Source organism: Petaurus breviceps, unplaced genomic scaffold (assembly GCF_028583685.1).
Source record: "Petaurus breviceps papuanus isolate PSGF00001 unplaced genomic scaffold, PetGlider_PUasm1.0 89824, whole genome shotgun sequence".
Taxonomy (NCBI): Eukaryota; Metazoa; Chordata; class Mammalia; order Diprotodontia; family Petauridae; genus Petaurus; species Petaurus breviceps.
The window spans coordinates 307,287-332,027 of NW_027187130.1; the positions used below are offsets into that span (position 1 = coordinate 307,287).

At 37.7% G+C, this 24,741-nt stretch overlaps 1 protein-coding gene across 1 annotated transcript in view; it reads right to left on the reverse strand.

Moving 5' to 3' along the window:
• Window positions 1-24,010, reverse strand: part of SLC25A36 (solute carrier family 25 member 36) — a 54,686-nt gene extending 30,676 nt beyond the window's left edge. Inside the window, exons 1-3 of the mRNA XM_069107316.1 lie at window positions 23,858-24,010; window positions 14,166-14,336; window positions 10,261-10,338 (exon numbers count right to left, since the gene is read on the reverse strand). Of these exons, the coding sequence (XP_068963417.1) occupies window positions 10,261-10,338; window positions 14,166-14,336; window positions 23,858-23,898 (290 nt within the window). The 5' untranslated portion in view covers window positions 23,899-24,010. The remainder of the gene's footprint in view (window positions 1-10,260; window positions 10,339-14,165; window positions 14,337-23,857) is intronic.
• Between the last annotated feature and the right edge of the window lie 731 nt (window positions 24,011-24,741).

Below are 24,741 nucleotides of genomic sequence, written 5' to 3' on the forward strand. Positions count from 1 at the left end.
GATACTATTAAACAGATCCAAACAAATGAAAAAATAGAAGGCAATGTGAAATATCTCATTCATTTGAAAAACCATTGACCTGGAAAACAGATCTAGGAGAGATAATTTAAAAATTATTGGACTACCTGAAAGCCATGATCGAAAAAAAAATCTAGAAATCATCCTTCAAGAAATTCTCAAGGAAAACTGTCCTGATATTTTAGAACAAGAGGGCAAAACAGAGGTTGAAAGAATCCACAGATCACCTCCTGAAAAAGAAAAACTCAAAAAGAAGACTCCTAGGGATATTATAGCCAGGTTTCGGAGTTCCCAGATTAGGGAGAAAATACTATAAGCAGCTAGGAAGAAACAATTTGAATACTGTGGAAACACAATCAGGATAACACAGGATCTAGCAGCTTCTACACTGAGGGATCGAAAGGCTTGGAATATGATATTCTAGAGGTCAAAGGAGCTGGGATTAAAATCAAGAATCACCTTCCCAGCAAAACTGAGTATCATGTTTCAGGGGAAAATATGGTCATTCAATGTAATAGAGGACTTTCAAGCATTCTTGATGAAAAAAACAGAATCGAACAGAAAATTTGGCTTTTAGATACAAGAAGCAAGAGAAGCATGAGGTAAACTGGGAAAAGAAATCACAAGTAACTTATCAAAGTTGAACTATTTACATGCCTACATGGAAAAACGATAATTGTAACTTATGAAACTTTTCTCAGTAAAAGAATAGTTGAAGGGAATAGAAATGTGTGTGTGTATACACACATAGACACACATACATACACACATATATATAGGAGGGTATATGGGTGCATGAATACATATGTGAGTGTGTGTATATGTGTATAGGTACATATAGACAGAAGGCACAGGACCAATTTAATAGGAAGGGATGATACTTAAAAGGTGAAATTAATAGGTGAGAGAGGAATATGAGAGAAGATGGGGAGAGACAAAATGGGGGTAAATTACCTCATATAGAAGAGGCAAACTGTTACAATAGAGGGAAGAACAGGGAAGTTGGAAGCACCCACTTTTGAAAAGGGACAGGATCAAAATAGAGAACAGAACAAGTGGGAGGTGGGATAGGATGGAGGGAAATATATTCAGTCTTTCATAATATCCACTATGGAAATGTTTTGCATAGCTACACATGTATAACCTATATTGAATTGCTTATCTTCCCAGTAAAGGTGAGTGATGGGGGAGGAAGGGAAAGAATCTGGAATTCAAGGTTTTAAAATCAAATGTTTAAAAATATACATATATATTATTATTTTACATGTAACTGGGAAATAAGATAAACAGGCACTGTGGCATAGAGATCCACTGTGCCCTACTGGAAAGTTGGAGGGGAGATGGGGAAAGATATGGGTGAGAGCAGATAGGGGGAGGGGATATTCAGTGGGATCGCTGTTTTGGGGTGGTACATAGGGGAAAAATGGGAGGAAAATTTGTAACTCAAAATCTTGTGGAAATAAATGATGTAAACTAAAAAATAAAAAAGAGGAAAAAAAGGAAAAAAGTGATAAAGCATCAAAGAGATGTGAGGTGAAGTACTTTTAAGCATCATAAAATTCACAAAGGAGAAAATCCACACGATTAAACAAATGTTAATGTAATTAAAAACACATTTTATTAAAATTCTTTATAAATTGGGAAACAGTTATACTTGAAGGTGTGACAATGTTGTACATTATTTTGAAATCAATGCATGTGTGAACTTGGGATCAGAGGAATGACTGCTTTAACCTGACTTACATCAAGAATGGTGCAATAGAAAGGGTTCTAGATTTGGAGGATCTGGGTTAGAATTTCATCTCTGACATTTACTACTGGTAAATTTTGGGCAAGTCACTTAACCTTCTCAGGACCTTAGTTTTTTCATCTATAAAATGAGGGACTGGCCTAAAGTACCTAAAAGGTCTCACAGAGCTGTAAATCTATGATTGATTCCATGAACTTGCTCTAGGGAAGAACTATTCCTTCAATGTATCATTTATTTGTCAGGCTCTTCTTCAAGGGTGAATCTGGCCCATTATATCAGTTCTGATGTTTTTTAAAGGTGTGAAAATTTCCTTAAAATCTAAGAAATTGGGGCACCTAGGTGGCATAGTGAATAGAGCACTGGCCCTGGAGTCAGAAGGATCTGAATTCAAATTTGGCCTCAGACACTTGACACACTTACTAGCCGTGTGACCTCGGGCAAGTCACTTAACCCCAATTGCCCTGCCTTCTCCCCTCCAAAAAAATCTAAGAAATTATTTTCCCATTGTTTATGCACCTAATTGCTCCCATCAGCTTTCTGATGAAGCATTTTCTATCTTTCAATAATTTTGGCTATCTATGTTATCTCTTCTTCTGAGAAGGGTATAACCTATCATTTTAATGTAGTCTGGCAGTTATTATTTTAATGCAGTACTGTTTTACTATATGTAGGGGGCTCTATTCCATAATGGTTAGAATGGGTAGCCATCAAGTGAGCGGGCTTGGCCTATGACTTAAAAATATAATCCAGGAAAAATTTAGGCCTTTCAAGATACTTGTTGCATGCTGATGTGGGTTACATGGGTTTTATTGTACCAACCATTCCTTATCCCAATTCAGTCATATAGCAATAAAAATAGCTAATATTTACCTAAGGCACTTAAAGGTTTACAAAGCACTGTACTCAAAATAGCCCTCTGATGTAGGTATTATAAGCATTATACGTTTTATAGATCAGGAAACAGGCTCAGGGAAAAAAGTCATTTTTCCAGGTCACACAGCTATCAAGTAGCATATAGTGGATTGTGCAGATATTCTGGCTAGAAAAAACCAAGTATGTCTGCTGTCACACTTAATGGAAACTTTGGTCCCATTTTTTTTTTTTAAACAAGTCAGAGTAATCCAAATTTACTAAAAAGTATCAAATGAATGAAAAGATTAATAGGATTTTACATCACAGATTTAGCTAACTCTCACGTATCAAAAGCCTAAAGAAGTAAAGTGGCTTCTCCAATGTCACCTGCAGTTTAAAAGGTAGGGTTGTAATTTGAATGGTCTTTTGACTCAACCCAATGCCTGTTCCATCACACCTTGCTGCCTCTTTGCTTCTTTTTTAGGTCAAGTCAATAAACATTTTAGGGCTGACTATGTTCATGGCACTGCCCTAGGTGCTGGGAATACAAATACAAGCAGAAAGACAGTATCTGCCTTCAAGGAATTTACTCCAATGGGGGAAGAGAAAAGGGCGAGGCATTTTTCTTAGAACATAAATTGTCAGGTGTGAGTAGTGCAGAGTGAAGAGCTTTCTAGGGCCTAGCAGACAAAAGAGTCACTAGTGAAGGCTGGAGAGAATGCTGATAGACAAGGCTGGCCTTGGTATCTTTTGAATGGAGGTTCTGGGAGGAACCAGCCAGTCAGAGAAAGGTCATGTTAGGGAGAGACACTTCCAAAGTGAGAAGTCCAGGGGCATATGGAACTTCTAGAGTGAAGAAGTTTTTGTAGCAGAGTAAAGTTCAGAAAATTAGGAGTGTAGCCTAGAGATCACTGGTATTTGTATCTCTAGTATACAGCATAGTGCCTGGGAGAAGAGGTGGAGGAAAATAAGCATTTATGAATAGAATCTTTACAAATGCTTTACAATTGTGACCTCACTTGCTTCGCACAACAACCCTGGGAGGTAGGTAGTATTATTTCCATTTTAGTGTTGAGAAAAGGGAGGCAGATAGTTTAAGTCACAGGTCACAGGTGATTAGTGAGAGTCTGAGGCCTGATATGATTTCATGGCCTTCTTGACTCCAGGCCCACTTTTTTAACCATTGTGTGCCACCTAGCTGCATGGCACATAATAAGCACTTAAATCTCGTTACCTTCTTTCCTTTTTGAGGAAACCAATTTATATTTGCTATCACCTACCAAACTATATGCTATGGTGGTAGTTCTCAAAATGTGGTCCAAAGGCATGTGGGGGTACTGAGATCTTTACAGGGGGTCTGCAATATCACAACTATTTTTGTAATAATACTACGATGTTACATGGCTATTTAAATAGTCCTCTATTTTCCAATTATATATCTGAGGCTGGACTTCATGTTTTTGAACCAAAACAACATATTGCAACTGACTAAATGTAGAAAAGCTGATATGGGAACTCAGCTATCTTCTATTAAGAAAAACGTTGAAGAGATTTGCCAAAATATGTGAAATACCACTCTTCTTGTGAAGTTTTTGTTACAAAAATATAGTTATTTTTCATAAAAATGTTATCAAAACCGTAATGAGTTTACTGTTAATATTTTAAAATTTTTGTCATTTTAGCTTTTAATATAGTAAACATCAACAGACATTATCATCATCATGCTGATAATGTCTAACTTTTTATAGTGCTTACTATGTGCCAAGCACTGTAATCCATATAATTTAAAGTTCTTTGGAGTCCTCAATAATTTTTAAGAGTATAAAGGGATCCTAAGATCAAAAAGTTTGATGATCCCTGCACTACTGTATTCTTATCCTTCCTATTGATAGTTTCCTTTCATTCTTTGCCTCTGAACTCTGACACTTCTGAATCTGGTGTCCCCCCATCCTTGTTTTTTTGTTATGTTACCTTGAGATTTATACTTATAAATATACAAATATGCATGCATACAAACATACATACATACACACATACATCGCACAGATAAATATAAATAACAGATTGCACTGAATTTCACAACGGGTATCATAGGATTACTTCTCCCAGTTAGGAGGTCTAGATTCCCTATTATCCTTACATCCTACTGTTCAACCTTTGTGATCTCTTCCAGAGATAAGCCCAGACACTTTCAAGCTTCCTTCCTTTCCCCTAAGTCTAGCGCAAAACTAAGACTTCTGAAAGCACCCCGTCCAGATCTTCCATCTTGTTTCATCAAATCTGGATTTTATGTAGAAAAGAGGGAGGGAAGAATGATTTGCAATTTCAAAAAAGAACAGGACAATAGTTGTGATCAAACACAACCTGTACCATCTTGACTGTTACCAGGTCTCAAGACTTAAAGGAGATCAATTTGTATAAAGGATCATTTATCTTAGGAATTAGAAAGTCCTCTATTCCACTGAATTACCAAATTTTCCCCTGAAACATGATACTCAGTTTTGCTGGGTAGGTTTTAATCCTAGCTCCTTTGACCTCTGGAATATCATATTCCAAGCCTTTCAATCCCTCAGTGTAGAAGCTGCCAGATCCTGCGTTATCCTGATTGTGTTTCCACAATATTCAAATTGTTTCTTCCTGGCTGCTTGTAATATTCTCTCCTTGATCTGGGAATTTCAGAACCTGGCTATAATATTCCTAGGAGTTTTCTTTTGGGGATCTTTTTCAGGAGATCGGTGGATTCTTTCAACCTCTATTTTGCCATCTGGTTCTAAAACATCAGGGCAGTTTTCCTTGAGAATTTCTTGAAGGATGATTTCTAGATTCTTTCTTTGATCATGGCTTTCAGGTAGTCTAATAATTTTAAAATTATCTCTCCTGGATCTATTTTCCAGGTCAGTGGTTTTTCCCATGAGATATTTCACATTCTATTCTTTCATTTGTTTGGATCTGTTTAATAGTATCTTGATTTCTCATAAAGTCACTACCTTCCATTTGCTCCAATCCAATTCTGAAGGAATGATTCTCCTCAGTGAGCTTCTGAGATTCTTTTTCCATCTGGCAAATTTGGCTTTTTAAAGCATTGTTCTCCTCATTGACTTTTTGTGCCTCTTTTGCCATTTGAGTTAGTCTATTTTTTAAGTTGTTATTTTCTTCAGTCAGGTTGCTGACACTCATTTCATAATTTTCTTGCATCGTTCTCCTTTCTCTTCCCAATTTTTCCTCCACTTCTCTTATTTGCTTTTCAAAATCCTTCTTAAGGTCCTCTATGGTCTGTAACCAGCTCATAGTTTTCTTGGAAGCTTTTGGTGCAGGAGTTCTGACTTCACTGTCTTCCTCCTGTTTCATGCTTTGATCCTTTTTGTCCTCAAAATAGGAGGTGTAAAGTTGGGTTGCTCTGTTGTTTTGCTTCCTTTGCCTGCTCATGTTGCCATTCAATTATTTGACTTTTGGGCTTTTTGCCACAGTAGGGCTCTGCCACCAGACAGGGGAGATTCATCTCAAATGCTGGGGTTTTCTCAGCTTCCGAAGGTATTAGTTGGGTACCCTCTCCGAAGCCTCCACATGCTCTGCCAAGCTGGTCGCACACTCAAGGACCTCCACCCTAGACAGCAATCCAGATCCAAGCAGGTTAAAGCAACAGCGATTACCCCTAAAACTGTTTGCTTAGTCCCCCTAAAATCTGCAGGCCAGGAGCTGAAGAAGCCACATGTGGCTGTGGCTGCAGGGCCTCGGGGCCTCAGCTGCTTCTTGCCTCAGGGGCAAAAGCCGATGTACTCCCAACTACTGGATCCCAATGTCCACACTACACTGACCTCTCACTTTCTCCTTAGCATCTATGTGTTGATAATTCTGGACACCGCCACAGCTGCTAGCGATCTGAAGTCCCTCCAGCCGGTGGTTGGTCAGGCCCGCCCTGAGGCTGAAATCTCCAGCTTGTGTGGCGCTGGGCTTGACTCCCAGAGCTGGCCGCTTGCTGCTGGCCTGCCCTTAGTGGGAGGTTAGCTTCTCTGTGTCATTTTGTGGGTTCTGTAGCTCCAAAGTTTGTTCAGAGTCACCTTTTACATGAATTGGGGCAGGTGGAAGCCGAAGTCCCGTGGAAGTCCTGTTTCTACTCTGCCATCTTGGCTCTGCCCCCCAACTTAGGAGTTAGAAACAAAGAGCTAGTTTACTTGACTCTTGTAAAAACTGTTAGATATTTTAGTTTAACTGAAAATTTTGAAGTACAATTGGTGTATATGGATATTGACCTAATACACACATTTTGCTCTAGGCTCTGCCTTTAAAGCATGATATACTAGAAAGAACACTGACTCTGGAGTCACAGGAACTGTGTTCTAAGACCTGTTTCTCACACTCACTATATGTGTAAACTGGGACAATTTTTCTTTTTTGGGCATCAGTTTCCCTAACTGTAAAATGAAGGGATTAAATTATACAGTGGTCTAGTCCAGCTCTAGATCTATGATCCTACAGTCTAAAGTCAGATGGGGAAAATGTTACTAATTCTCATGGAAGTAATGAAGATTCATAATCTACTAAGTGCATTTCATTCCTTAGAATAAATGTATTAGTCACAAATCAGATAAGTAAAATGTATTTTGTTTGTTTCCTTTGAAGTTAACAGATAACTGTACTCTAAACTAATAAAGTAAATTAAATAGAACACTTTATTCCTAATAAATACATAAAAATTATAATCAGATAATTATTGTATTAACTCAAACAAGAAGATAATGCTGAATTTAAAATAACTTCTTAATAAAGTTTTGTGCAATATTGCATATCTATAATCAGCAGACAATGATGCAAACTCTGCACTAATGATTTGCCTGAAGGTAGTCTTTCATTTTCTGTTCTTATGCTTCATTAAATTACCTTCCAACTTTCAGAATTCTTGTTATTTAATTTCCAACACTATCTTTTCCATTTTCTGTCTTCACTATTATCAACTTCCTTGCTTCAAGTCCTGCACCCTACCCCATCCTGTAAACATTGACAAAATGATTTTCCTTAAAGCGCAGGTCTGACCATGTCTCTTGACCCAAAACCTCCAGTGATTCCCTATTATATACAGTCATATACAAACTCCAGTTTTCTGAAAGGGAGGGAGGAAGCAGGATTTTGTATCCTTACAACCTGGGCCCTAGTTAGCATTCCAGTCTTCTACATTACTCCTCACTTTATGGTCTAGCTACACCTGATTTACTTGTTGTCCTTGTTACCTCCATTTCATGTCCTTGCCTTTTTACTGGCTGTCTCCTATGCATGGAATATTTTCCCTCCCCACTTCTGCCTCTTAGAATCCCTGACTTTCCTTCAAGATTTAGGTCAAATTCCAACTTCTGGAGGATTTTCCCAGTTTCCTCGATTGCTTGTGCCTTCCCTTCTAAGATTATCTTGCATCAGCTCTGTACATACCTATTTATGTATATTTTAAATATTCTGTGGGCAGGGAGATTATTTGTCTTTTGTGTCCCTAGTGTTTAGCATGTTGCCTGGCACAGAGTTGAGCAACTAGGTGGTACAGTGTCTAGTGCTAGGCCAGGAGTTGGGAAGATTCGTCTTTCTGAGTTCAAATCCAGCCTCAGACACTTAGCTATGTGACCCTGGGCAAATCACTTAACTGTCTGCCTCAGTTTTTTCATCTGTAAAATGAGCTGGAGAGGGAAATAGCAAATCATTCTAGTGTCTTTGCCAAGAAAATATTAAATTATCTCAAAAAGAGTTGGACACTACTGAAAACAACTGAACAACTAGCACATACAAAGGGCATAATAAATGCTTGTGATTCTTCAAACTTAAAGAAAGATGGAACTTTTGGTTCTATCAATGTAATTCAGATGTTCAAAAATGCAAAGATCTATTGTTAAAATTTAGAGATCTACCCAGTTCAATGGTGTTTCAATCCAATGACAAAGTTTTTTTTTTTATTAAAACAGGATCCTCTGAAGAGATACCATCAAAAATTTTAAATCTAACTATGGCACTTCCTTATACATGCTGATATGTTCCTTTTTGTAGGTATCATCTTTCAGTGGTCTCTGAAAAATTTCAAACCACCAATGACTTGAATTACTTAATGAAAAAAATAAGCACCCCCCCCCCCTTTTGTTATCCAAGTATGGATGTGTAGAATTAATCTCAAATTTTAAATCATTTAGATTTTTTTTTTTTTGCTTTTTGGAGGGCAATTGGGGTTAAGTAACTTGCCCAAGGTTACACAGCTAGTATTTTTGTGTGGGTGTTAAATGTCTGAGGCTGGAACCTTCTGACTCTGGGGCCGAAGCTCTACTCACTGCGCCACCTAGCCGCCCCTAAATCATTTAGATTTTCCAACTCAGAAACAATTAACATATTTTATTGCATACTCTCTGAATTATGTGCATTCCTATGAATTCATGCATGACACTACTCTGGTCTGATACCTAAGAAGGTCTGTATGGGCCCTTTCTAAAATCCTATTACTCTTTTTATTCTATTGCTAAATGGGTAGGATTACAATAGAAAAAGAGACAGGGGAGATATTAGGTAGAAGAAATAGTACTAACAAAGACACAGAAGCAGAAAGATATCAGGTATGAATGGGGGGGACCCTCCACAAAGAAATTCAGTTTAATTAGAGTTTAGCTTATGAGGGAAGAAGTAATATGATAGACAGGAAAGGTAGGTGGGTTGGAAGACCTTGAAAATCAGGCTACAGAATCTAAACTTTATTTAGTAAGAAACAGGGAACCACTGAAGGGTTTTGAGCAGAGCAGTGATATCGTTAGTTCTATTCAGAAGAACAGTCTGACAGAAAGTATGAAGCATTGCTTAGAGCAGGGGAAGAAAAGTGAAGGCAGGAAGAACTTGTTATGAGGCAACTGCAATAATTCAAGAATGAATTAATGAGTCTACTTTAGGGTAGCAGAAACAGAAAAGGAGAAGGATCTAAGAGATGCTGAGGAAGCACAATCCAAAAGACATGAAGTAGGAAGGAAAGAGTCAAATGCATCAAGATTTCAGGTATGGGAGAACAAATGGTAAGATTTATCTCCCTAGGGAGGACAGCTAAAGATAGGGAGATTTCCAAAGATAAAAGAGGTTGGCTGGTATAAAAATTCAAGGACTTCTCTGTTATACACTTTCCTCACTGGTACCCAGATCCTCCACACCAAGGATTTATATTTTATATCTTAAATTATGGGTTCTTTCAAGTGTTAATCTACATAATTATTCCTATTAGTATTAATAATAAAAAGTAGATTATGTGGGAATAAGAGAAGATAAAGGTGGCCAAAAAACTCCATTATTCCCAAACTTCTTAATACAGTATGAATTCTTTTTAACTTTTTTTTTTTTGCTTTTTGGAGGGGGAGAGGTAGGGAAATTGGGGTTAAGTGACTTGCCCAAGGTCACATGGTTAGTTTTGTGTTAAGTGTCCGAGGCCAAATTTGAACTCAGGTCCTACTGACTCCAGCACCAGTGCTCTATTCACCACACCACCTAGCTGCCCCCCCTTTTTTAACTTTTAAAGGAGATAAAACAAGGACCCTAAAAACATTTCCAAAAAGTGTTTTCAGTCCATTTAGTTGTTAAAATTCATTTATCTTGAAACATGGAAAAACAATGTTTTTGCTTACTATTTTTATTTTTACCTGGAAGGGGCCACTCCTACTAAATTAGGGCCTAATCCTCTGAACAAAGAACGAGAACCCTCTTTTTCCAAGATCATCCTGAAAGAGAAAAAGAGAAGATTTTATAAAGAATGTAAAGTTTGACATAAAAATATTTTAAATAAAAAAATCATATGTGTATACTTTAATTTGATACTGTTCTTTTTCTTTCTTATCAATTTTCTTTTCCAAGAACTATCTAAAAGGTTATGGAAGGCTTCATTTAGCTACCTCATGCTAAGACTTATATACTGGTTTCATATTCCTTCCTGAAAGTGGAATTATGGGAAGAGAGACACATTAGTACATTGTTGGTGGAACTCTGAATCAGGTTGACTATTTTGAAAAGCAATTTGGAATTATTCAAATAAAATGACTAAAATGTCCATACCTTCTGACTCAGAGATTCCATCACTAGACTGGACTTAGGGCCCAAGGAGGCCACTGATAAGAAACTCCCCCTTACATACCAAAATTTTATAGTAGCACTTTTTGTGATATCAAAGAGCTGGAAACAAAGTAGATGTCTACTAATTGGGGGAAGATGAAATAAGAATATAATGAAACAGTACTGTGCTTTAAGTGACAATGTGATGAATACAGAAAAGCATGGAAAGATTTCTATGAACTGACTCAGAGTGAAGTAAGAAGAGGCAAGAAAATGGTATGCAGAATGCCTACAATAGAAATGCAACAAAACACAATCAAAATTACAAAGAAAAAGTATGGCTCCAAAGAAGGGATAAGAAAACACATCCAATTCCACCTCTTTACAGAGGTGGGATATCCATGGTTGCGTTACTTTTCACACATTTTCAGATTTTTTTTGGATGCAGTAATCAATTCTGCTAATTTTTTTCCATTAAATTATTTTTAAAATCTTCCCCTTTAAAAACATTATTTGTGGTTAGTAGTACATGTCTGTAATTCCTACTATTGGGGGAAATTTAGGCTGATGAATCACCTGAGTTTGGGGGTTTTGAACCACAGAAATTTTCCATCTAGCTTTATAGAAAGATTATAGACAAAACAGTAACGTAAGAATATTATAGAGCAATGGAAGAAATGTGAATGTAATTTATGCTGCTGAGCAGTGGAATGAACAGAACAGGTAAGTCAATCATAAAACAGGTTTTCTGGAGGGTAACAGACTGGTGAAGAGGAAAGGGTATTTTCAGTCAGAGTTGATGACATAAGCATTAAGATAGAAGAATGAACAAATCAGGTCAAGAACATCTCAGAGATGATCTTAAATGGAATGGAACACTGGTGCAGGGGGAGAAAGCAAGCAACAGGGTGAGATGAGGCTCAGATGTAATAAGAGTCACCTGTGTAGCTGAAACCACTGGAATGCACACTGTCCCTGTGGGAGTGAATTGTAAGGACAGAAGAACTGAGGGTCTGGAAAAATTTCTACAATTAACAGAAAGTTAAGAAGAAAGTGGGGCAAGCAGTGGTGGTAAGGAAGAGCCAAAGAAGGAATAACCAGAGAGATGAAAAAGAATTTTAAAAAATAGAATGTCACACACATCAAAGAAGAAACATATTTTAAGGAGAGGTGTCACTTTCTATAACTGGACAAGGTCTATTTATAAAAGGTCAACTTTTTCCACATGGGGTATAAATTACATATTACAGTTTATAATAATGGAGATTGAATCATAGCTATGAATTTTGAGGGGGAACACTGCTATGGCATAATACATATTGAAGAATAAAGACACTAAATTTCTGGTGCTTCTTGAACAAGTCTCAGTATTTTAGCTAAACTTTGTCTTTACCAGTGTTTATAACTCTATTTAGTTACCATATTGAAAGAGGAGACCATTCTAGCAGCATCTACTGCTAGATATAAATGATCTTCTAGAAAACATTCTCTTTCTTAAGTTTGAAAAAATATCTGAATAGCCCTTTAATTTAGTCAGTTTAACAAAGGAAAGGACAAGCAGGTGAAATCTTCTTATGGCAAAGGGCAACACATGATGAGTTTCTTTTGCTACTAAAAAGTAAACATTACTGAACTTAGTTCAAATAGATCTAGTCCTAAATGTCTGATGAACTCAGACACATAAAACATTTGGTTACATAAGCAGTCTTGAAAAAAACTAATCTTCAATGATTTTTCTATTTTTTGAAATGTACAAGGAAAGACTGTTGAAAGTTCTCTGAATAAAGACATGTTTCATTTTTGTATTTGTATTTCCACTGCCTAACACGTAATAGGTAGGCAATTAATGATCTTTTGTTGGTTATCAACTTTTTGGCATTTTTGATTCTAAGAAACTTAGGATATTCTAAAAATGTCAGGAAAACTCCTAACTCATTTTTAAGTTCTAGCTATCTTAAAACATGAAAACGATTGCTATTATTTTTTGTCTATCAAGTTGAGGTTTTTTTTTTTTAGCAAAGCTTAACATTGGATAATTTTATTTGTTACTAGAAAACACATTTTATCAGGAGGCAAAAACAATGAATACTATTTTCAGACCAATAAATCATTTTGTTGTTACTAAAATACCAATATATACATGAAATTGTGCTATCTATATACTTGCATGCAAATATTAGTATCAATTTAAATTATCTGGCTCACAATATGTAACTTTTGAAAAACTAAAGTATTAAACAAAGTAAAATAATATTGGTACTTAAATAAACATTACATAACTCATTAACCTAATGCAAGAGAAGATACATTTTTGTTCTTCTGCCTGAGTACAAAAATAGAACTCAAATACACATGATTTGAGAATTAATAGTTCCTTTATTCTGCTGTGGTAGGGGCTCTGCCCATGCCAAAAAACTGTTGTTGTTTAAACTTTGCCCACACCTAGGGCCAAAATTGTTGGGGTTTCATAATGTGTTGTAATGGGACCATTTCAAAGAATTCAGTCAGACCACCTCTAATCTAAGTATAGGCATTTATTGAGATTGATACCTCTCATGAAGCGGGCTAAATTCCAAGAGGAACCAGCAATTTCAGAGAAAGCAAGATGGATTTTTTATAGGGTAAACATGCAATTATGTAACAGAAATCATGAATATGAAAAAGGGCAGGAGGGGTTTGTTAAGGGATTAGGTAATGGAGGAAGGGTCCCAGCCATAATGGATCTGCAGATGCGAATACCCACAATGCATACAGAAAAACCCATGGCAGGGTACCTATGTATGATGATATTATAATACGCCTCCCTGTCTTAAGTTTACTCTAGGTCACTTCTTTACTATTACTGTGCAGGTGCCTACTTAGGGACAGTCCTTTTTATTGTTTTGGGGTACACATCCTGCTTGAGTATCCTGGCAGTGCTGCTTTCTGATGGGCTGACTATTGTGGTCCTCTCTGGGACTAGATGGATGTGGTTGTGGTTGAGTGCATGGACACACCTGTTTCTGTGGGAATGGGTCTGGGGTCAGTGACTAGGTGGAGGCAATGGTTGGGATACCATCACATGGACACACCTGCTTTTTCTGAGAGAACTATGAGTTCATGGACACACCTGTTGTTCTAGTGAGCAGTGAGGCATATTATAAAGAAGTTAGGACATTGGCGGGGGGGGGGGGGGTGGGGGGGGGTAATGGGGAGTGGTGGTGTGGGGTGTTTGGAGGCTAGGTAGTACAGTGGGTCTGCTGTTCATTGGGGCCTATAATGAAGTTGGGATATTGGGGCTGGGTGCAGCTTTATTAGGATTCCATCAATTCTATCTACACAATTCAACCAGAAATTTATAATACCATTAACTGAAATAATCTGAATACACAGAATAGCTTCTCTAAGCCTACCGAATAGTTTTTAAATGTATCAAATTTGGTAAATTATATATAACATGCCAAGATCTACTTATAGTATTATTGACAGACTGAGGAAACTACATGAATATCATACATACTTTAGACAATGGAGAGGTCCGGGAGAGACTCTAGTTACCCGGTTTACACTAGCACCAGTCATGGTGTTCAGTTGTACTTCAGAGATGTAAAGTGTCACAGAGGAGGACTGTAGCCTTGTTTTCACAACTTCCAGTGGACATGTTAGAATTGCTCCAACAGTTCCCCCACACCTGCAGATAAGAAAATACAGAAATAATTGTTGCTCTACTTGTCCCTGAAAATATTTACTTATATCCCATATATAGCCCCTGCCCTCTCCCAGATGCCCAACTATAAGAGATACCTCTGAGCAGGGAAGAAACAGGTGAGTGATTTTTATTTTTTGTCACATCTCTCATCTGTATTGAAGAAAATTATCTGGAGGAAAAAAAGTTTCAAATCTCTTTACATTTGAAAAAGTTTCCTTAATTTTTAGGCACATAGTGAGGGGAAAAGAATGAAAACAGAGGGGAAAAAAGACCTCTGAAATATCTAGAGAGGAAACCAAGCATTAAGGATACTACTGTTTATGCCTGTCAAATATAACTAAATGTCCAAATACTCTATTTTACAAAATGTTTAAAAAATGAGTTGCAAATGGCTCATGTAATCCTTGCTACCAGGAAGACAGCAAAGCTGGTGAATCATTTGAGCTTGGGAAAACTGAGATGGAGTAGGGCTAAAACTAATTATATATCTATACTAAGTCTGGCACCCAATGGAATGAGTCTCATAGGAGTGGGGATAGGGACACCAAACTGCTAAGGGAAGGGAAAAGTGGCCCAGGCCAGTAACAGAGAAGGCCAAAGCTTCTGTGTCAACAAGTAGTAGAATTGGAGGTGTGAACGGCCAATGTACTTTCAGCTTGGGTGAGATAGGAGATCCAGTCTCAAAAAAACAAACAAAAACACAGTTATAGTATTTTTGAAATGTTATTTAAAAAGGACATGGAAATAGAAGAAACCAAGTATTTCTTTTTTAAAAAATAGCACAAATATTTCCAATAAGGATATTAAATGAAAGTTCCTAATTAGTTTATTGAAAACAGCAAAGAATTGAGAACTGTACTTTATCAATTTTCAAGAAAATGTCCGTAATAAGCCATGAACTAATAAGATCTAGGATTTAGTGTGAGCTCCAACATTTCAAGATACTGGAAAATTCACTTAAATCTGTTGGCCTCAGCTTCCTCATGTTTGTATAAAAGTAATATTTGTACTACCTACCTCAATGGGCTGCTGAGAGAAAAGTGCCATATACAATGTGAACTATGATTATTTCCGGGTCTAATTACACATATTTTCCTCCAATTCAAGAACTTCCAGAATACAAATGTGTGGAAATACCATCAATTTCTACATTGGCTTACTTAAAAATGGCCTAACAGCCACTACATTCTCAGCAAAATAATATAACGTGGCCTCATTCAAAATCAATTGAGTGTGTATTTGAAAGATTTCTAAGTTATCTATGACCGGAACTTTGTTGAACAAACTAGCAAATAAAACTCACTAAAAGACATCTGAGACATTCAAGTTGTGAGAACTTTATTTTGATGGAAAGGAAACACAGTGGAACTGCTTTCTGCTAAACAGGCATTAAAAAAGTGTATTGTTCTTATTTTAAGAAAGAATTAAAGGTATTAAATGGCTTTCTATAACTGGACAAGGTCTATTTATAAAAGGTCAGCTTTTTCCACATGGTGTATAAATTACATATTACAATTTATAATAATGGAGACTGAATTATAGCTATGAATTTTGGAGGGAACATTGCTATGGCCTAATAATACACATTGAATAATAAAGACACTAAATTTGTGGTGCTTCTTGAACCAGTCTCAGTATTTTAGTTAAAATTTGTCTTTACCAGTATTTATAACTCTATTTAGTTATCTTTAAAGTAAAAACAAAACTGAGATGAGGTTTTCAGTCAATTTGGAATACTTAGTGGTTTTTTACCATACTGAAACAGAAGACCATTCTAGCAACTATGAGAAATCATTAGGAACCAACTTTTAAAATATATCCTCCTAAAACTGTTTTAAGTACTGACTAGCTCAACCACTTGTTGAGGGAATATAATCAATTGTGCTTTTTGATCCTATATCCCACTCTTCCAAACTACAACCTAAAGCCACCCTCTTATCTTTGAAAGTGTTTAGTAAACATTTACTTACATAATAGGCTATGCTTTACATAGTCTAACAGCTAAGTACATGAAAAAGACATTTTTACATTAGACCCAACAGGTACAAGTACAAAATCAAGTATTATCTATGTTACACAGTTTGGGGAGACATTTAAATAGAAACAGAAGCTACAGACCTTGTCTTATGACCTGTTCACATACAAAATGTACATAATATAGGAATGGATTAAATACTAATATTGTATTGATCACTGACTAAAGTAGAACATTCATTCTGGAAATGAGTTAACAAAATATACCTGTCAAAAGTTTTTATTTTTAAATTAAAGACTCAACTGTAAGATTTGCAGCATTTTAAAAATGAGAGGCATCCTCTGACATCACAGAAGTCCTACAATGTAAAGGAAACTGAAGTCTAGAAAAGCCACCCTTTTTTTTTTCCTGCCAGTTAACTAAATTTTTTTGGTCTTGTGATTTCTAGGTTAATAAACTCTACCAATGTAAACTGGCAACTGTTCAGCACTTTACAGTCTTGGAAAGATGTGGGAGCCCATGAGAGGTTAAATAACTTGCCCTGGGTTACACAGCCAATGTGTGTCACAGACAAAATATGAACCTAGGTCATCCTAACTCCAAAGGAGGCCGCCCTTTATCCAAGACTCCACACTCCATCTAGTACATTAAAATTCATGGACATTTGTGAGCTATTAATAGTAGAGAATGAATAGTTCTTCATTATCCCCATGTTAAGTAAGGAATGTTTAATATGGCAGTTTGGCGATCTGATGAAAGAGTGAAAATACCAAAAATATTAAAACAGTTTTGAACTATTTCCTTTACTTCTGTCATAGAGGGAAAACATGATCTCTTCAGATCTATTTACTATTGGGATAAAGGCAGTGGAGACAAACATTGATGATGACCAAGAGTGCCACTTGTTTTAAGTTTATTTAGCCAGAAGGAAGTTTTCATATTTTTAAATAACATCTAAGAACAGAAAACATATCTATTCTAATAAACTCTTTGCAAGTAACTAAATTACAGTACTTAAACTGTATTTTATGATTGGTTCTAAATGAAACAACCTGGCTCAAATCTAACTGAAAGACAAAATAAAAACACAAAACAAAACAAAGTTACCAGCAAATACAATTAGCCTGTGTATTTTGGAAAGGAGAAGTTTGTAAATACATCTAGCAAAAAAAAAAAGAATGAATCCATAAATTACGAGAAATTTTATAAAACTTTTTTACAATGTAATGTGTACCCGAAGATTTAAATAGGACATAGACATACTAATGCTATGGCTTCTGATAAAATTAAACCTCTGGGGGTGGCTAGGTGATGCAATGAGTAGGTGCAATGAGTAAGAGCACTGGCTCCGGAGTCAGGGGGACCCAGGATCAGTTCCAGCCTCATATACTTAACACCCAGACAAAAAAAATGGCTGTGTAATCTTGGGCAAGTTGCTTAACCCCAATTGCTTTAAAAAAAAAATTAAACCTCTGATAACTTGAAAAAATAGCATACTATATTTTATACTCTTCCTACACAGCTAATCAATATGTAACTAATTTAATGAAAACAGAATAGAGGAATGGGTTGCTTTAGTGCTAACTAAATAGTATTAACTAATAAATGAGAGACTAACTTCCTTTGGCAGGCTGGCAACTTTTCTGCAATTTATAGTCTCAGAGAGCTTCCTAGTGCCCTGAAAGATTAAGTGAATTACTCAGGGTTGCAAAACTAGTGTCCAAAGACCTGAACCCTGGTCTTTCTGACTAACTACTATGGCAGGCTGCTTCCATTTTGAGCCTTAACAGTGGGAGGAAAAACAAGAGATTATGTATAAGATTTTAGTTCAAGAGGAAAAACTACTTTTAAAAAGATTGCTTCATTTTTTGAGCTGATAATTAAATTGAACAATTAAGTAACTACATGTACGTTGTTACTTAAATGTCCAGTTACATATTTTATAAACTATAAAATGCTGAGAAATCAAGTTGATGCCTGAAATTTATTTAATAAAACAGAACACACAAAAAGCAACTATCAGGACATGTTCTTGGATTAATAAAATTCTTATTACATCTGTAGTGATGTTTCCCAATTGTTACTCTGATGCACTGCAATATTCTGAATCATAAAAAAAGAATGAATCATGCTGAGCATATTCATACTTAAACCTGGGCAGTTAAATGTAGTTTTTGTAAGATTTTTCAACAAAAATGGCTAGTGTTTAAACAATTAATCCATAATCAGAAATTTTAATTAACTACCAGCATTAATTAGCACTCCAATATCATTCTGTTTTATTAAACTCAACTAAATTTCTTTTTTTTGGAAGGCAACTGGGGTTAAGCGACTTGCCCAAAGTCACACAGCTAAATAAGTGTGTTAAGTATCTGAGACCGGATTTGAACTCAGGTCCTCCTGACTTCAGGGCCAGTGCTCTATTTACTGTGACACCTAGGCGCCCCTCAACTAAATTTCTGAAAAAGCCAAAAGACAGGTATCAATATTAGTATTTCCTTAGCTTTAGATTTTTGAACCGTATTATTGAAATAAAATTCAGTTGTTTAGTAACTCTAAATGAATTACAAGGAAGGAAAGATTAGTTTTAGTGATGAAAAAAATGTCAAAGAATTTCTATGTGCAAAAGTGCTTGCTGGACATGTTTTGAGTTGAGTGGCTTTGAGCTTTACTACTATTCTAAGCTTCTCGGCCCAAGCAGGGCCAACAGTTTCACATGGGGCCAGAATCATAAGATGTACTCAGCAGGCAATGCAATTGATTGGTCTTTTCAAGAGTTTTTGACTCTTAAGTAGAACCAAAAGCTGCAGGACTGGATCTGTCCTGGGATGCATCAGAAGAGAAAGGAAGGTAAGTGGGGACAGAGAATCAAAGAAAAATCTAAAGACATACCATACCACACTGTGGTTTTAGATAGCTAACACAAGTACAATAAGAACCAAATTATCACCAGTTACATTAGAGACAGAACATTTTATATTTAAATTAAAGAAAAGAAGCCTTAGATAGGAGTTCGAAATAATCTTTACATACATAAAGTTTTCACTGGTGTCAGTCTGCTTTAATGTCAATGGTGAAAAATGAAGACTTGGATCAAATGACCTGCAAGGTTCATAGTCTTTTATATTTATATACTCTTTTGCATTTATTCACTTTCCTATTGTATTCATCACTTATTGCTCTCCCAACATCACTATGTTAAGTAAATGACTGCCTACATATAATTAAATATGCTCATAATTCATTCCTCCAAACATAACCTAAAAAAATTATAGACAAATTGTAATATAGGCAGAGCTTATATTTTTATGCTTCCCACCTAATTTTCTTTTATATTTGGGTATATTCTTATTTGTAAGGCTTTTAAAATGTTTTTTACAGTTTTACTAGGGCAAAATTGCACAAATATCCTTATTATTCCAGTTATTTTTCATTTATATGTTCGTATAGGCTAACATGTGGGGCAGATCCTTTATGAAGGAACTATGGGATATCATGGACAAGAACTGCACAGGATGCTTCAGAAGGTACAGATGGGGTGCAATCTGCACTGATGAAGGTAATATCCACAAAGCAAGATCACAGATTCAGGGAAATGTCTATAAATACTACGATTGTGAGAACATCTATACATTCACATTAACAGACAAATATCCACTGCTATTATTTTTACTGTACCACAATTGAGATGATCTTTCTATAAATGACAGATGATCTATCTATAAATACTCTACAAGGTCAGTAATCTTTTCAGTCCTAAGTACTGAATGATGCTAAAGAATGAAATTGTTCCTTCAAAGGCTAAGACAGATAAAGGAGAAGGAAAAGGGGAAAAGAAAGCAAGTAAAAACAAAAAACAAAGATATTAAAGAAGGTTTAAAGAGGAAACGGAAGAATGTAAAAATTACCACAAATACCAGAATACTCTGTGTATATACAGATATAGGTCTTCATAACACATACTCTTAATGATAATATCTAAACAAACAAGATTTTAAATTCCTAAGATATATGACTTTTAATGGAGCAATTTCTGATATAATAGCATTGTAATAACTAATGCAATTTGCATAGTTTAAGAGTCCATCATAAATATCTTATATTGTTAACATTTATAAAGTTCTCTCACTACAGAAAAAACTGTATAGAAAAATGGAAAGAACATACCAAAATTTAAAATATGCCACAAAATTTTTGGTTTCTTTTCAATCTCTTCCAATATGTAACATCCCTCTTCCCATTTGTGTTAAATGATGTAAAGCTAGGCACAGTCAATATAATAGTAACCACTGGAACTTTGAATCCCTCAAAAATTTGAAAAAAAAAATTTTAGTCTATACAGCTTCTTTTATTTTTTGTAAAAAAAATTGCAAAAATGACACAAAATGTAAATTATAGATAAAATTGTACCATGGTCACATTTTTTTTTTACGGCAGCAACAAGTTAATTTGCAGCCAGTTATTTCTAAACCTAGAATGATTCAAAGACAGACCTTACAAACAACTCTGAATATTAATTAACTCTGTCAATAATGAGACCAAAGGGTGTCTTATGGGCAGCACAGGATATATGCATGTGAGTAAGCCAGATGAATACAAGTTACAATGCCAGTTTTCAAATGTTTCTAATTTAACAATGCTGCTTGCTACAAGAAATCTCTGAATCTGTGATCCTGATAAGCCAATATACACACAATACAGCTACTACCTACTTGATTATGTATCAGTAAGCACTACTTGGCAGTTTAAAAATTCCAATGTGTAAAAATTTTTCCTGATAATAAAATTAAATGTTACTGTGAAATATCATAGTATTCATAAAACTTAACTTATCAATTTCTGAAAACATTTATGATCTTTAATAATTTAATCCATATAATAACCAGAGCAGCTTTGTATAATGGTTAGAAGCACTCCCTTAGAGTCAGAAGACCAGAGTTCAAGGTCTACTTCTGATATACACAGCTTGTGACCATGGGACAAGTCACTCAAACCCTTCAGGGTCCCAGGCAACTAAAACTGTAAGCTACAAAGAACTTGTCGATCAAGACCAGTGGAGGGAGTTTCAACACTAGAAGTTCCCCACACTAAGGGTATTGCTTTAAATTGGTCAACACAATTTCATCCACAAACTTACCAAAACCTGGACCATAAGAATAGTGATACATTTCTCCTTTTCCCTATGTGGTTACTGCGAAAACAAGAATTAGATCTCAGAATTCCCAAGTCCAAATTTATTTCATCACATTTCTCATCAGAATATACAAAGAATAAAATGTAAATCCATCCTCCCCTAAAGGACCACTTTGTTATCTCAATTTGTAATGAAAACACTGAAAGCCTGGAAAGAAGAGTGAAAGACTTGACCAATGTTCATCAGTCTCTGATTTCCATAAAACTCAGACTCAAAGAGTTTTTCTAAAGGACTTGTCTAAGGTGATTTAATGGTCTCAAATCTACATTGTTTTAACTCCTAGTATGTCTTTACAACGTGCTACCTTGTCTCTATTCCTACAATTCTGATCCTTGAAAAATCTGTTAGATTCATATTCTAGGTCTTAAAAATAAAGTTTGTCTGAGAAAGGGTCAGTCTTTGAATCAGGAAGACCAGGGTTCAAGTCCTGTTTCTAACATATACAACCTGCTTGAGCACCGGCAAGTCACTTAGTTCTTCCATTGTCTCCATGGGACTCTTAAGAACATGTGTTAATATAAAAATGTTAAAAGGAGATCCTCACATTGATAAAACTGAAGATGTGGGGGAAAAAATATTAAACTTAAAAAACAAACTGTGTGAAGGATTTTCCTTTATAAACAAAATAATTGACTAGTGATCCTAATCTAATATGAACTCAGAATTGGATTTAGTTGAAATGACTGTTACCAAGATAATAAATTGTTAGAATTTTTTCTTTGAAACTCATAGATCCTGCAAAGTGAGGCACAAGTTTAGTGAAAAGAAAACGGGACTTAATATTAAAATGTCTAGATCCAAATCACAGTTCCAAAGCTTACAATATGACTCAATTTGGGCAATTAATTTTACCCTTCTCTGTAAAATGATAGGGCAGAGCTTGATGATCTCTTCAGGCCTTTTCCAGTTCAAAATTGATGATACTAAAAAGCGGTTTAACTAGTAAAAAGGAAAAATGTCCTCAGGTTATTTGGGGCCTAACAAAAGTGCATTAATTAGCAATTCAGTTCATCTTTCTAAGCCAAACATTTCTTTGGGGAAAAAATCTTGGTCTAAATAAATGCTAAAAAGTTCTATCACTTCCAATTGATACAAAAAACATTACCTCAGGTTAAAGATTTGTAAAGTGAACTATCAAAGGCATTTTAAGGTGCCTAACTGTATTAAGCCTAGTACAGAGTTAGTGTCTCAACCTCATTTATGAGGCTGACTACACAGTCTTGAACTGTTTAATTATGTGGCATAAAACTTAGCATAAAAGATCCTCTGACCTTGTCTTAAGGAATTTAGTTTAAGGAAGGAGGAATATGCAAAAGGACCTTACTTATAGCCTTCTATGATATTATAGTAAGATTCCATTATATTCCTTAAAATCCCTTAGAAAAAAGCAAACAAATGATCTTCTTCATTAGATAACGGAAAGGGACAGAGAGTCATCAGGAGTCTGAGATTTCAGTTCCAGTTTCTGTAAACACAGGCAAACTATTGGCAAACCATGGAAATCCTCCCCAATGAACTCCATTAAAGCAAAAGGGAACGTAGCCTATCTACAGAGGAATTCATTAAGGTTTTCCCATTAGGTAATACATTTGGGCCCGGGGGGGGGGGGCCTCCCACGTCAGGGTCTCAGCTCTGCCCCCCGTCTTGCACACAGTAGGCTCTCAGGCATGTCCCCCCCCCCCCCATCCATAAGCACGGAGCAGGTCCGCAGAGCCCGGCTGCGGCGAGGGAAGCCTTTTCCCTTAGGCTGCTCCTAAAGCCTCCTCGGAACCCGGACCAAGCGGGGCCAGAAGCCCTGGCAGGCCCGGAAGTCTCAGACCACTCCAAGAGCACCCATTTTGTCCCCGGCTGCCTGGTTTCTGGGTTTTCCTCCCCTTCTCCCTTGTTCTTCCTCCTCCTCTCCTCCCCACCCTCCCAGAGTCACCCCCTGCCAGGCCTCGAAGCCTACACAAGGCTCGGCGGCCCCGGGAGCGAGGCCTGGAGGCCGCTACCGCCTCCTCCCCCCTCCCCCGAGTCCGCCAGGACCCCCGCCCACTGCGCTCCCCCCACCCCCGGCCTTAGAAGAAGGGATGCGCCAGGCATTTTGGCAAAGTGTGACAGATAAACTGTTAATTATTATCTTTTATCTTTTTTTAATTTCAATCCCCCCACGGGCTCCGCACCCCCCCTCGGTGAGTTCCCCAGCGGTTCCCTCCCCCCCGCGGCTCCAAGCCGTCCCTCTCCCCCAGCCCTCCTTCCCCCGCTCTGCAGAACCCCCCACACCCCGGTTTTCTTTTTCTCTATTCTCCCCTCCATCCCGCCCCCCCGCCCGCCCCCACTCCCTCCCGGCCTTACCCTCCAGCAAACAGATGCACCAACGTTTCGCTCTGGCTCATTCTCTCTCCCGCATGTCCCCCGAGAGCAGAAGGCTGGGCCAGGACGGGGCCGGGCAGCAGCGGCGGCGGCGGCGGCGGCGGCGGCCTGGCTCCCCTGGCAGGCCCGAGCTACGCAGCTCAGATGTCGGGGGGGGGGGGAACAACAGAGAAGGGGGGGCCCGGGGGGGGGGGGGGGGGGGGTTCAAGGCAACCGCGGCGCGGCTGCTTCCCCCCGCCCGTACTTCGGCTCCTCGGTTTCCCCGGCTCCCAGAGCCCACAGCCCTTGCGTCCGCACTCCCTGCCTTCACCGCCTCTGCCGCCTTTGCAGCCGTCACCTCAGCCACCGTCACCTCCCTCCAGGCTTGGCTAGAGGCCCGGAAAGCGGACCTAGGGAACGCAGGCGGGCAGAACGGGGGCCACAATCTTGAATATTCAAATGACCCCGACATAAACAGAGGCTCCTATTGGCCCGCGTCCACCATGACGTCACGCCTCCCGCACGGCGCTTTCACGTGATCAATAGGCGTCTTCTCAATGAAAGCAGTGGCCGGGGGGGGGGGGGGGGGAGGGGAGCTAAGTGGTAGGGTTGTGGATCGTGGTGGCCTCGGTGTAGGGGAGCGCGTGCCTCCCGGCCCGTGCTGGCTCATGTTCTTCACGCTCTATATAAGACGACGCCGGAGGCTGGATGGCGGCCACAGATCCGGGGCCTGGAGGCCTTGGCGGCCCTGGCAGCCAAGCGGAAAAAGGAGGGGTTGGGGGGAGGGTTGTAAGCATAGTGGCACAGTAACGTTTGGTGTCCTTCCAGTGCCCTACATTTGCAGGGCCGGGTAGTCTGGGCAGTGGGTTATTGTCACATTAACCTTG